This window comes from Limulus polyphemus, unplaced genomic scaffold (genome assembly GCF_000517525.1).
Source record: "Limulus polyphemus unplaced genomic scaffold, Limulus_polyphemus-2.1.2 Scaffold6957, whole genome shotgun sequence".
NCBI classification, from domain to species: Eukaryota; Metazoa; Arthropoda; class Merostomata; order Xiphosura; family Limulidae; genus Limulus; species Limulus polyphemus.
In genome coordinates this window covers 15,114-29,666 of record NW_013672567.1, presented here as the reverse complement: position 1 = coordinate 29,666, position 14,553 = coordinate 15,114, and the positions used below count along the sequence as shown (strand labels likewise).

The following is a 14,553-nucleotide window of genomic DNA, read 5'->3' as shown; positions in this document are numbered from 1 at the left end:
AGCCGTCCCCAATTTGGCGATATAAGACTAGAGGGAAGGCAGATAGTTATCACCACCCACCGCCAACTGTTGGGCTACTCTTTTACCAATGAATAATGGGATTGACCGTCACATTATAACGCCCCCACGGTTGAAAGGGCGAGCATGTTTGGTGGAACGGGGATTCGAACCCGCGACCCGTAAATTGCGAGTCGAGCTCCCTAACCACCTGACCATGCCGGGCGAATATAATGTTGGAGCACATATCCACATGATATGATTTACATAATTTCTGATTTATAAGTTAGATCTGCAGAGGGTTAAGCTCGGCTCGCCAGTACAAAGTACCTTAAAGTTACAAATTCTTAAAATAAAATTTATGCACAAACACAAATCTCAATTTGGCTAGGCCACAGAAAAATTTTGCAACTTTTTTTTTGAATCTATATACACAAAAGCTTCGTATTTTGAAATACAATATACATAGAACCGCTTGTTTTCACAGTTACTTTCACTAGCACGAAAACACGCCAACATGTTCGTACAGCCGTTATAGTGATTACTCATTAAATGACGCATTCAGCCATTAACACAGTCAATCTATCTCGTTGTGTTGTCTTATCTTTTCAGACAGTGATTTCACATCAAATCTGTTCAGTAGTTTCCGTTAGTTTAATAAAGAACATTCCTGGAATAAACGCAAGAATAAACAGTAGAGTAGAAAAATAATGAAAGTGCGCATAGAAGTAGTGTTTTTAACATTAGCAGATTTTTGAAATTCTCCATGTAACACTTGCTGGATTTTCTTTCAGGAACCTACCGAGAAGGAAATCGGCTCACCATACCATGACGAAACAAATATGGCTGCTGTTCTAGTAAGAAATGCAGATAACGGAAAGATAGAGATAGTACGTACATGTGTTTTCTTGTTCACAATTGTGGGAGGATTCTAAGTAAACATGCAATTTCTAGATAGTTGTCAAAGAATAAGGGTAAATTACTCCGAATTTTATAGCTCCTTACAATACAATTAAACACCTGAATGTAATGAATAAGAGTAAATTACTCCGAATTTTATAGCTCCGTACAATACAATTAAATACCTGAATATAATGAATAAGGGTAAATTACTCTGAATTTTATAGCTCCGTACAATACAATTAAACACCTGAATGTAATGAATAAGGGTAAATTACTCTGAATTTTATAGCACCGTACAATACAATTAAACACCTGAATGTAATTGCAGTTATTGATCAAATGTTCAGTTTGTTTGCTGTTATACACAAAGTTACACAATGGTGTATCTATGTTGTGACCACCACGTGTATATAAACCCGGTTTTTAGCGTTTAAGCCTCCCGACTTGCCACTGAGGGTGAAGGTGGGTGGGTGGAAACCATGTATTACGCTTGATCCTTCTCATTGTGATGTTCTTTTTGTCTTTTACGTTGTTTTAACTTACATTTATTATGTCTTAATTTATATTGAATTGAGTGATGGTTTTATTTCTATTCATTACATGTTAATGCATTTTTTATTTAGTACTTGCTAATTTACATCGGAAATCAAGTGTAATTTTATTTGTGTTTATTACTTTACTGTTTATTATAAGTTTATTTGTGTTTATTACTTTACTGTTTATTATAAGTTTATTTGTGTTTATAACTTTACTGTTTATTATAAGTTTATTTGTGTTTATTACTTTACTGTTTATTATAAGTTTATTTGTGTTTATTACTTTACTGTTTATTATAAGTTTATTTGTGTTTATAACTTTACTCTTTATTATAAGTTTATTACTTTACTGTTTATTATAAGTTTATTTGTGTTTATTACTTTACTGTTTATTATAAGTTTATTTTTATTTATTACTTCACTGTTTATTATAATTTTATTTATGCTTATTACTTTACAGTTTATTATATTTTTGAAGGCCATGTTATTGAATTTATTGTTTAATGTATTGTTTGTTAGTGGAAATTTCTGCATGACTTAGTGATGACGTGCTCAACGTTAAAATCTCCTGTGTGTCTAGACTTGACGTGACGCCTCAAATTTTTATGAGCTTATGGGAAAATAAATATTATATAAAATAACCATAGTCGTTTATTAGTTAGCTATTAAGATGACGAGATAGTGAGTTGATTAGTTATTCAGTTAGTTAGTGAGTGAGTGGGTGTTTATCGATTACTGAGCTAACAAATGCTCTACATTTTTTAGTTCCGTAGATACAAAAGGAAATATAAAATGAAAGTACCTGTTAAGCTTTGTCTGTGAGTTAGATTAGCACTGGATTATCGTTAGTTCGTGAAACTGCGAGAGATGTAAAACTTTTAGTTGAAAAAGTTCATTAAGTGAACTGGACTTTGTATTATTTTTATCAACTAATCAAAAATAAAACATTGTGATAGAAACCGGTACAAGATGGTGTAAAGAATGTGATCATTTTGGGGAAATAAAATTCTACAGACTAAATTTCAAGATGGCGATACATGGTTGAAGAGAGATCAAATATTTGCTAGAGATGATGAAACAGTTGAAAGAAGAACAAGCAGAAAAACCGAGAACGTTAAAAGAATATCAAGAAGAAAGATACAGGAATTTAAGAAATGAGTTAAAAGAAAGAGACGCAAAATTAAAAGAAGAGCTTAAAAAATTTATTGAAAAGCTATGTTAGATATGCTGAAGGATTATAACAGCAAAGTTGAAGTAGTAAAAATAAACACATATGATTTGTTTGTTTGAAGTTAAGCACAATGGGCTATTTGTGTTCTGCCCACCACGGGTATCAAAACCCGGTTTCTAGCGTTGTAAGTGTTCCACTAGGGGGCAAACACAGATGAAGTGCAGAAAGAAGGTCAAAAACGAAGTACTAAAAGGACATGAAGAATGTACAAAAACGAAGTACAAAAGGACATCAAGAAAGTCAAAAACGAAGTACTAAAAGGAATGAAGAAGGTCAAAAAACGAAGTAGAGAAGGACATCGAGAAGGTCAAAAACGAAGTAGAGAAGGACATCAAGAAAGTCAAAAACGAAGTACTAAAAGGACATGAAGAAGGTCAAAAACGAAGTACTAAAAGGACATGAAGAAGGTCAAAAACGAAGTACAGAAGGACATCGAGTAGGTCAAAAAACGAAGTACAGAAGGACATCGAGTAGGTCAAAAACGAAGTACAAAAGGACATCAAAAAAGTCAAAAACGAAGTATTAAAAGGCATCAGTGAAGTACGGAAATATTGCAAAAGCAAAGAACATAAATGACAGAATAAAACACATGGAAAATCAATTTGTAAATAGAATGATCAAATCAGCCACACTACTTGCGTCACCTGTCCAAGAATTGTATTAAATATGGAATAGCAATAACCATTTGGTCCACATCTCTAACTACTAAATGGTCCAGCATGACCAGGTCGTTAGGTCGCTTGACTCGCAATCTGTGGGTCGCGGGTTCGAATCCCCGTCCCACCGAAGATGCTCGCCCTTTCAGCCATGGGGGCATTATAATGAGACGGTCAATGTGACATTGGTAAAAGAGTAGCCTAAGAGTTGGCGGTGGGTGGTGATGACTAGCTGCCTTCCTTCTAGCCTTTCACTGCTAAATTAGGGACGGCTAACGCAGATAGCCCTCGTGTAGCTTTGCGCGAAATTCAAACCAAACCAAACTGCTACTTCTGTGCCACCTGTGATTGCAGGACCTTCCTGGACGGTTTCACGTGTATCACTACCTCATGAAGCTACAGAATTTAGCAGGCTGGTTCAAGAATATCACTTAGTCAAGAAACCAACACACCACGACAGAAAGGAACCATAGGAGGCATATCAGGCTCAGTTTGAAATAATTTCCTTGTGGAAGGGTGGTAAATTGAACAACAAGCTATTCATATTGCTGATCATTTAAAATGCCATCACCATCCTTAACAACATTAAGCAATCTTCCAGCTGAGACTGTAAAACAAATATCAATCATTGGCGGCTTGCTTTATCGAACAGGGTAGAAGTAACGCAACAAAAGGAAATTTCCAAAGCAAAGTTTAGGAACAAGATAGAAAGAGACCTTAGCTTGCCCAACTGTATTGCCTAGATGCTTCAAGTGAAATGTTGGATTAATTGGCTTGTGACCAATTCACAGATGCTGATGAGTTTATACAAATGAAACCAAAGCAAATAGATGTACATCTTTAAAGGATGTCCTCCAGTTGGAATTGAACATGAATCCATTAAATTCGCATATACACAACTAAAGGGATCATCCAGAAGTTACAGGATCATCAGATGAAGTAGTGTTAAACATTAATTCCTTTTGACGGTAGACTAGAAAAATTGAAATGATTAGTTAGGCAACTAGTTACACAGAACAGAAGAAATAAGCCCCAAGACATAAAGTGTTTCAAATGTAACAAATTGCCAAGAACTTCGGACATAAACCTGTAGGGAATATAATCTTCTCCAGAATGATGTCAGAAAAATGAAGCTGTTGTAAATTTGGACAATTACTTTCAAGATTGCGACGAATTATTCGTTGATTATAAGTCAAGGAGTCGTTATTTTGAGGATAAGAATATTCCATCTGCAAAGAACGTATTATTTAAAAAAACCAATTCCACGAGTCAAACGGATAAAATGGTAGCAAGCCATTCACCATGTTGATCGACACAAGTTCTATGGCTACAACTGTTTGACCATATCTGGTAATTAATGGTGGGAAATTACCTCCAGTAATTAATGCGAATAGCAAATGGACATAAAGTTTCAGCAAGAGGAAAATTGGGAATCACTTTCATCATGGGAAGCTTCTCTACATAACATGATGTGTGGGTAAATGACATTGAAGAAAAGTGCATAGTGAAAACTAACTCTATATGAAACATGGACTTGAAGTTAGACTAGCGTCAAATAGCATCACAAATAGCATTATATGAGAGTTACGCTACCAAAAGCTGGATTTCTAGTAACAACAGAGATGGGCGCACAGGGCAATAAAGACAGCCGACCTGGAGTGCAACAGAGCAGAATACAGAAGAATAGGTGGTCAAAGCCAAAATTCATTTATTGTGATCGTCTTTTGTAGGTTGTTGATAAGAAAACAGCTAACTGATTAGCTTTAGCAGGCATCTTGTCAGAGATAAGTCAACATCCTGGAGAACTTTAGGTTCCTGTTGAGACCATTTCTAGAGTATCACCAAGGATGGAGCTGCCAGTGGATTTCCGCGAGCATCTACCCAAAAAGAACTCCCCCAGATAACAAGTGATAATAAAAGACAAGAGGTCATCCCATCTTCGTGCCATAAGCCACGGAAAAGAAAATTTACCAACTAGATCTGGTGAATGGGCAGTTTAAACATTGAAACTAAGATAATGAAGATTTTTTTCTTTGTTTAGATCACGCTTTCTTTAGTACATTTTATCAATGATTTAAAAATTGTAATATCTATTCATGACTAATAATTTTTGTTAATTGTAAGTAGTGACTATTACTAATTTTGTACGTTTATGTTTAAAGTGTTGTTTTATTTGTGTATTAAAATTGTTTAGGGGTCTTCATAATATAGGAAGAGGGCAGTGTCCAAGGTTATGTTTTAATATTTTAATTTTATATTTTGCATTGTTTGATAGAGGGAGTTTTGGTATTACGTATGATGACAAGAAATATTCATTATGTCTAGATTTAAAATGACGTGTAGAATTTCCATGAGATTTGCGAAAGAACAAGTATAAATATTGGATAAAACACCACAGTCAGTTAGTTAGACAGTGAGTTGACAGATTATTCTGTTAGTTAGTTAATGAGTCTTTTATCGTGCAGTGTTGTCCATCCATCACTAAGTTAAGAAGCGATGTACGTGTTTGAGATAGTGCCGTAGATACGATATGACGTTTAACAAGTAATGTTTATAGTTAAGCATAAAGATACACAATGGGCTATCTGTGCTCTGCCCACCACGGTATCGAAACCCGGTTTCTAGCGTTGTAAGTCCGCAGACACACCGCAGTGCCACTGGGGGGCAACAAGTAATGACTATCAAGCGTTGTTTGTGAGTTAGGCTTATCACCAATGTTCCCTCTAATTTTTTCAATTCATGAATTTTTTTCATTTGCACCAATATCAAGGCAATGTGCACTACCTGTTTCCTTTTTTTGGGGGTGGTGGTGGTGGTATTTTTCGACAATCAACCCTATTGAATCATTAGGCCACTTTGCAATGCTACCAGTTGGTTATTTGGGCTTTAGGCCTGTCGACTGCTAGGGTTATTAAGGCCGTCAACGTGTTGAGACTCCTTATCATTATTGACGATGTGCGCATTTAATTTGTTGTTGTGCAGCTGCGCAGCTTAGAGGGAACACTGCTTATTACTTGATAATCGTAAGTTCACAAAAACGTGTGAGCTGTAAAACGTCCAGTTGAAGAAATAAAACGCCTTCCTTTTTTTTCAAGTGGACTAGGCTTTGCTTTACTTGTACCTAATAATAAAAACAAACCTGCCCAACGATAGAAACGGACACGACACCATTAATCATATGTTAATTTTTGATCCATTAAATTGTGACTTTATTTCTGTTTATTAGATGCCAATTTTTGTGTGTGTATCATACACAGAATATTACTGATGGTAGACCAAGAACTATTATTCTGTATACCCGTTTTGTGCTCACTAGTCACACTCTAAGAGTATATATGAAGTTTGATTTGTTGTCTGATCACGTACGGGCTGTGGTGCCACTGTGGCCTAATAGTTAGCATGTCGGTGTGTGAATCCAAAGGTTCATGGTTTGTGTTCCTTTGATGTACTTTGGGGCCTTGAATTATTATAAGAACGACGGTCAAATCTCACTCTTCGATCAGATAAACCCCCTGGTGGCTCAACGGTAAGTCTTAGGGATTATGACGCTAAAACACGGGTTTAGATACTCGTAGTGGATAGAGCACAGACAGCTCTTGTGTAACTTTGTGCTTAACAATAAACAAACAAACGAACCGATCAGACAATAGTAGCCCAACAATTGGCTTTGGGTGCTGCTGAGTAACTGACTTCTCTTTAATCTACCAGTTTAGAATTAAGAACGGCTTATCCACAGATAAGCCTTTTGTAATTTTGTGAAATGTTTTCAAACAAAAAACAAATGTTAAAAAACATTTAAATTTAGGGGCTCATAACTTTTTTTTGTAGGACGGCACAATTGGCGAAGACCTGGTCATCAAACCACTGCCTTTATCGCTCGATAATGACGAGTACGTCGATGATGAAATGTTTTTAGACGAAGACGAAGAAACAGAAATTCGTAGAAATAGAACCCTGGGGTTTCTCCCTGGCAAAGGAATTTATTCCAAAAATATTGACGAACTTAAAGGACGCCATATTGTGTACAAACGCAAAATGTTCGGAATTGACGAGCATTCCGACTATCGTAAGTATTAAGCATTTTATATTTTTTCCTAAAATTAATTTTGTTGTTGTAAACTATGAGGGGTGTTAGTATTTGTTACTTGACTGGCTCTTTAGAAAGTTGATATAGTAGTTAATAATATTTAAGAGCTCTTGCTTCATTTCCTCTTAGGAGTATTTGAAATTAATTTAATAATACAATTATCAAAATATTGCTTACGTTTCGCTCTTAATGCTATAATTTTTAATGGCAGATAACACATCGTAGGCCAACTAGTGGTACAGTGGTAAGTCTACAGGCTTAAGAAGCTAAAAATTGGGTTTCGATACCCATGATGAGCAGAGCACAGATAGCCCATTCTGTAGCTCTGTGCTTAACGAAGACCGAATCGAACCGTGTCCCAGTTAAAAATAATAATCCTGAGAAGGTTATTACGTAATGTTTAAACTTATTAATGTTATATATTATTCACAATATCTCTCTTGAGAATTATACGTGTTTTACTGTTACAATTGAAGATTTAGTACGTATTCGTTTCAATAACTAAAGTAACTATGTAGATTTAGTGACCGTAACTGTGGCTCTCTTACCAAGTATTCAACATCACATGTATTGGAAAATGGTACTAGTTTAGTTTTTACGTATTAAAATTTGTAACGTGCTCTTCTTTTCTGTAAGCCATGATTCAATATTTGTGAATATTTTGAAAGAATTTCTTATTTGCAACTTTTTAATTCCAACTTTGAAATATAACCAGCTTTGATATTACAAACAAAATGCCCATTTTAGTTCTAGCTTAGTTAAAATAAAGAACTTCAGTTTGAATAAGGTTTTTTGTTTTAAAACCGTTTGAGAACAGTGAACCTTACGTACAAGCTGGTGATGATAAAGATGGCGACATCTGTTAGAAATGTTCATAAAGTAGCTAGCAGCATCTTAAAGCGCATTTTGCACTTCGGGTTAATCCATAAAAATTCGCGTCTATTTTCACGAGGAACTAGTTTCACGACTTGGAAAATTGTAAAGAATAAGGACTTTGTATTGCTTTTGTTTGTAGTTAAGCACAAAGCTACAGAATGGGCTATCAGTGCTCAGCCCACCATGGGTATCGAAACCTGGTTTCTAACGTTGAAAGTTCGCAAACGTACCGCTGTGCCACTGGGGGGAGGGGGGCTTTGTATTGCAAAGAAAATAATTTTCTGCGCATTTTAAGTGAGTAACTCCCTCCCCGTTAACAATGAACACGTTTAGTTGCGAATGAAACAATTCCTAATAGTTGACCTATTTAATTAAGAAATTCAAAGCAAAAATTTTCTCATCGTGTTTTCATAGTGCATGCAATAGAGGGTTAAATGGTATTACCAGGACGTTTCACCACGTCAAAGCTTAAATTGATTAAAAAAAGCCTTAGAAATACTATCAAAGCATGCGTTAAGTCGCAGCGTAAAGTCCACTGTACTGTTATTTCTGATACGATTGTCTGAAAGGAAATTATTCAAGCAAAACATACTTGTTCAATTTAAAAAAGGTTAGTTTTTCATTAAATAAACTATTTATAGATAGTTAGTGATTGCTGTATATCGAATATGATAAGTTGGGTTTTGTTTAAATTCTGTTAACTTTTGAAGCTGTCGATAACAGCTTACAGACATTTATGAAATTACGAATAAAAATATTCATTACTCATGGGTAATAAAAATCAATTTAAAAATGATTAGTACTCGTTAGATTAAAATATATATATATAGCGAGACAAACATTGAAGAGGGTAAAAAAAGAAACGTAAGGAAATTGAGTTGCTAATTAAGAATAACCTTTAGTTTTGAAAACTATATATTTTTAATGTAGTTTTCGTTAACGGTATTTGTTAACACGTTTAATATATTTATTTTTAGTGTTTGTAATTATTATCATCATTATTATATTTATATTATCAAGATTATTTTGCATTGTTAGCTTAGTATATTGATTTAAAACTAAGTAAATCTTTTTATCTGGGTGAACTTCGTGAGATACTGTTGGGATTACGGCCGAAAACAGCGAAGTTACTCAAATGACGAAACAATACATTGTAATCTTTATAAACAAGAACGTAAGAGTATATCTTAATTTTAGTCCTGGATTAGGGTACTCGACTCACAATCTTCGGATAGCGGATTCGAATCCCGTTACCGAACTAACTCGCCTTTTTAGTTGTGAAGACGTTATAATATGATGGGCTTTTCCATCTTTCGTTGGTAAAAGAATAACTCTAGGGTTAGCGGTGGGTGTTGGTGAATAGTTGCCTTCCATCTAGCCTACCATCTCAAAACTTGAAACAGCTAGCGTGGATAGTCCTCGTGTTGCTTTGCGCGAAATTCAACAAAACAAAGTAGCAGATGTTAATGTAAACTAAACAACGTGTACGCCACTTATACTTACGCTTGGAAACTATTACCATTTAAAACATTCAGAGGTGAAATTAAGAATCCATCAACCACAATAAAAGTAATGTTGAGTTATGAAAGAAAGTGTGTTTTGAACGATGTAACAAATACAAAGATGGGTTATGTAATATACGGTTTAATAATTTGTGTTGAATGAAAATAAGTTTAAATAAATGAACCAAAACCTAATTTGCTTAATTGACAACTAAATATTTTAACGGTATTTCATACGCCTGTCGCTAACTGTTTGGGACTTGGGAAAGAACAAAGGCGCAATTCAAGATAACCGTGTGTGGCCTCCAATAATTTTCAATATTTGTCCACTTGCCCCTCGCCCTTCAGAGAAGATATACAAGCATGCTTATGAACACAGTGTAGCACAAGCAGGGGTGTTGAACTTGCCAGAAGTTTTATTAAGCCGATATCGTCCGAGTTGTTCTACTAAACCTCCTATAGAACGATGAGGGTAACGAACACCTAACAAGGTTAGCGTCCAATTTTGATACGAAAGCTTTTTCAGCTATCCTGGGCCGGTTACCTTACCGTTGACCTTTCTAACATCTTTCGAAAGTTACTTTAGTGTAAAATATGAAACTGTGCGTTAACATTTCCACAGTATGTAATACACTGCAAAAAAAAAGTCAGTATTTAGACCGTGACAAACGATTGACGCACAATACCCTGGCGTTTAGATCGATAAGAAGAAACGTAATTAAATTCAGAAGAATTTACTTATTTTAGTAAATTAAAAGTTATTGATGTTTTTTTTTAAGAATTTGACAAGTTGCAAGTTTATTTTAAAGAATACCACGGAATTAGCAAGACGGCCAGAACCTGTTCTGGTACAACCTGGTGTCAGGAAATCGAGTTAATTACAGAAATCGAACGAGCGAAGAAGTTGTTGATTTGTAAATCCTTGTGCAAAAAAGTCAGCAATTTATGAAAGTTGTTAAGGAAATGAATACACTGTACTTCATTCAGATTAATGTTACAGTTTATTAGGTCAGTCCTTGTACAGTTTCTTGTAGTAAGGTATTTGATAATTAAAATACGTTTTTCTGAGACAAAAGATAACCTTATGTAACATATAACTATGTTAAAAATTTAATGAATTCGGCATCTTCATTAACTCTCGATAGCTTCTGTAATCTTGTGTTATTTAGTTTACCAGTTGTTTCTTATCCTTGAATTATCGATAGCTTCTGTAATCTTGTGTTATTTAGTTTCCCTATTGTTTCTTATCCTTGAATTATCGATAGCTTCTGTAATCTTGTGTTATTTAGTGTCCCTATTGTTTCTTATCCTTGAATTATCGATAGCTTCTGTAATCTTGTGTTATTTAGTTTCCCAATTGTTTCTTATCCTTGAATTAATTACCGATATTATCTAACATTTGGAGTGAAGAATTAGTCGTATAGATTAGAATTAAAATAACATATACGTTAATAATACACACAGTCATTTATCACATACTGACCAGAAATTCTTAAATTTACAAATCAATATAATTGAAACCTATAACGAGTTAACTACATTCACTCGTTGTTATCCCAATAACATTTCGTGATGTTGGCCAGTTTAAATGATTAGTGATCTCTACCCTATTTGGCACAGCGATAAGTCTGCTGACTTATAACACCAGAAACCTGGTTTCGATACTCGTGATGGGAACAGCACAAATAGCCAATTGTGTAGCTTTGTGCTTAACTACAAAACAACAACAACAAAAGATCTGTGTTAACCCTAATTATGCTTAAAAATGCAGTATCATCTTTAAAAGTATAAAACATTATACACGAAATTAATACGATTTATTGGAACAAATTGATTAATGCACCTACGTCACAGCTCTAGATATAGTTCTCCAAACACCTGTTAAGTTAAATTATAAATTATGTGTGCTGCTATAGAGTTTTTGTATCGCTTTATTCGCTAACTGATCAAACTTTTTTCATGACCATTGTTGATATACCGATTATCGCCATTTGTCATGTACAGTTCTTTGTCTTTTGGGTCTCGAGAACTTCTGGAAAAATCCTGTACTGTAAAGCTTCTCATTCGTGGTAGATTCCCGGAGATAAATAATAAACAATACAGTGCGTAGAATGCCCTGAGTGGGCGTAATATGCCATTTAATAGACATGTGTGACATTACTTCACAATAAAACTGATACCAATTAAAAGTACATCATTCTTCGCAGCCTCAACACGACTTTCCAGTCGAAAACTATTTTAACCTAATCGACCTGATGAGCTCCAGTACTGAATTGACAGAATATGATATTCAAAGACACGTGTGTATTATTTCATTACAATAACACAGACGCTAATTCAAATCTCATTATCGTTCACTGCCTTAATACAGGGTTTCAATAAGATAATTGTTTATTGTAGTTCAGTCGATCAGATGAACTAGAGTAGTATTAACCGAAAACCTTCGTCGCTAGTAATTGAAATACATATTTATAGTAAACCCAATTGGCCAGCATAAAATGATGGCGATTTAGAATATAATCTTTCTGACTATGATGTAATATTACGCCCATAGTAACAAATCTTAGTATATTTTACTCTATTATGGAATTCGAATGGAACCGATACCGACTTGGGATCCCAAGTTCGCTAAATACGGTGATTTATATATCGATTTAACAATTATTACGTTTTTCTACACTTGTTCGATATTTTATTGCGGTTTATTCAAAAACTAAATAATGGCTTTTCAATGTTATTGTTTCAGGTTCATGGAATGGAATTCACCGAAATACCACAGAATATATTACTAAGACAGAAACAGCTAAAGTAATTTATTATAGGGTAGCTAATGCATAAAGCCAAAAAATAACGTTTATGATTGACGAAAATATAACTGATTTATTGAGCGAAAAAAACCCAACAAAGCGTACCAAAAAAGTGTACAAACAAAAAATGAATATTTAAAACCTACAGTTCGGTCGTTAGAGCAGAACTGTAGATCCGATGGTTTGTGGTTTGCATCTTGCTGCCGCAACCAATAGCGATATGTGGGTGCGTTATAAGAGTGACAATCAAATTTCTCCATTTAATTAATGTAGCCCAAACTTTGGCGGCGAGTACTTTTAACTATTTGCTATATCTCTTCTGATCAAGAAGTTAGCACACAGGATCACCCAAAATTCGAGCGCTTTCGAATATTCTTCTTCAGTGAATAGTGAATTATTAAAAAACACTCGAGTTTGCCCCCTAGTGGCACATCGATATGTCTGCGGACTTACAACGCTAGAATCCGGGTTTCGATACCTGTGGTGGGCAGAGCACAGATAGCCCATTGTGTAGCTTTGTGCTTAATTACAAACAAATACTCGAGTTTTGGGTCTCGTTTGAAAACCATTGCTATATATTTTGTCTATCAGTTAAAAATTAGCGCAGACAACCCTCAACAAGAATGCAGTAGATAAATTCTGAATTTTATGTTTATTGTGTAAAGACGAAGTGCCTAGCCAACAATTAAATGGACTGCTATATTATGAAAGCCATGTAAAAGTCAAGGAAAGTGGCACATGGCGCCCCATCTAACGGAAAACTATAGAGTTACAGAACACGCAGATTGATATTTGATTTTCCAATAATAAATTCCTCGCGCATGGAATGAAGTTCTTGTAAAAATAAATCTAGATGTACATGCATGAAAAAAATGTATTTTATCAAGACTTGATAAATGATTCGGACTAGTGCAATCATGGACTAGCGTTTTCTTATATTTGGTAAAAAATGCATTTAGAATTCTAGACAGGGATTTCAGATTTGTAAAAATCAGACAAAATTAATTTTCTAATCACTGTAGGAAATTGTGTAAATGCATATAAAGTATATGATTTAATGTGAAAGTTTATATGAAACTGATAATATAAGAAACGGTAATATTTTTAGAACTGAAATCAAGACAAGGTTTTAAGGAACATCAGAAACGTAATTACAAACATTTGCCCCCCCCCCCCCCAGTGGCACAGTGGCATGTCCGCGGACTTACAACGCTAGAAACCGGGTTTTGATACCCGTGGTGGGCAGAGCACAGATAGCCCATTGTGTAGCTTTGTGCTTAATTACAAACAAACAAACAAATACCTAATTTCGATTGGATCTGAATGACCTGCACATAATGAAAACGTCAGAAGAGACACCTGGCAGTAGCCCAGTGTGTTAATATTCGGTACGTAAGCATAACAGTAAAAAGTTTGGATGAAGATAAATATCTTAATTTTTTATATTTCTTTTCACATTCTGGGAATGTAGGTGAGGATTATAATACACATTACAAACGTTGGTGTCGCTGTCAGTAACGTGCTAATCGTTACATTAACTTCTATCACGTAAGATGACACCACCTACAATATCTTTACAGAATACCACCTACCAGTGATATCCCTAATGACGTTTTACGACAGAGTAACAAAGCCTAACTCTACCATTTTTGGTCACGTGTACAGATGTACCGAAATATTAAGTGATTTTCACTTGGTGAAACTTAGGACAACGCGAATGATTTTATTTTTGCTATCATTTGGTTAATATTTAATTGTACAATTTTCAGTTCCTGATGTTTGCCATGGACTTGCACAAGTGTCTTCCTTTCTCTCTCTCTATATATATATAGCAAAACAAATGTGCTAATTTTATATAGCGAAACAAATGTGCTAATTTTATATAGCGAAACAAATATGCTAATTTTATATAGCGAAACAAATATGCTAATATTATATAGCAAAACAAATGTGCTAAT

General features: G+C 34.7%; 1 protein-coding gene across 1 annotated transcript in view; it reads left to right on the top strand.

Moving 5' to 3' along the window:
• The window catches only part of LOC106474215 (venom metalloproteinase 3-like), a gene marked incomplete at its 3' end in the record, with an annotated part of 42,748 nt that overhangs the window by 13,622 nt on the left and 14,573 nt on the right, over window positions 1-14,553 (top strand). Inside the window, exons 3-4 of the mRNA XM_022402565.1 lie at window positions 792-887; window positions 7,152-7,389. Coding sequence (XP_022258273.1) covers window positions 792-887; window positions 7,152-7,389 — 334 coding nt within the window. The remainder of the gene's footprint in view (window positions 1-791; window positions 888-7,151; window positions 7,390-14,553) is intronic.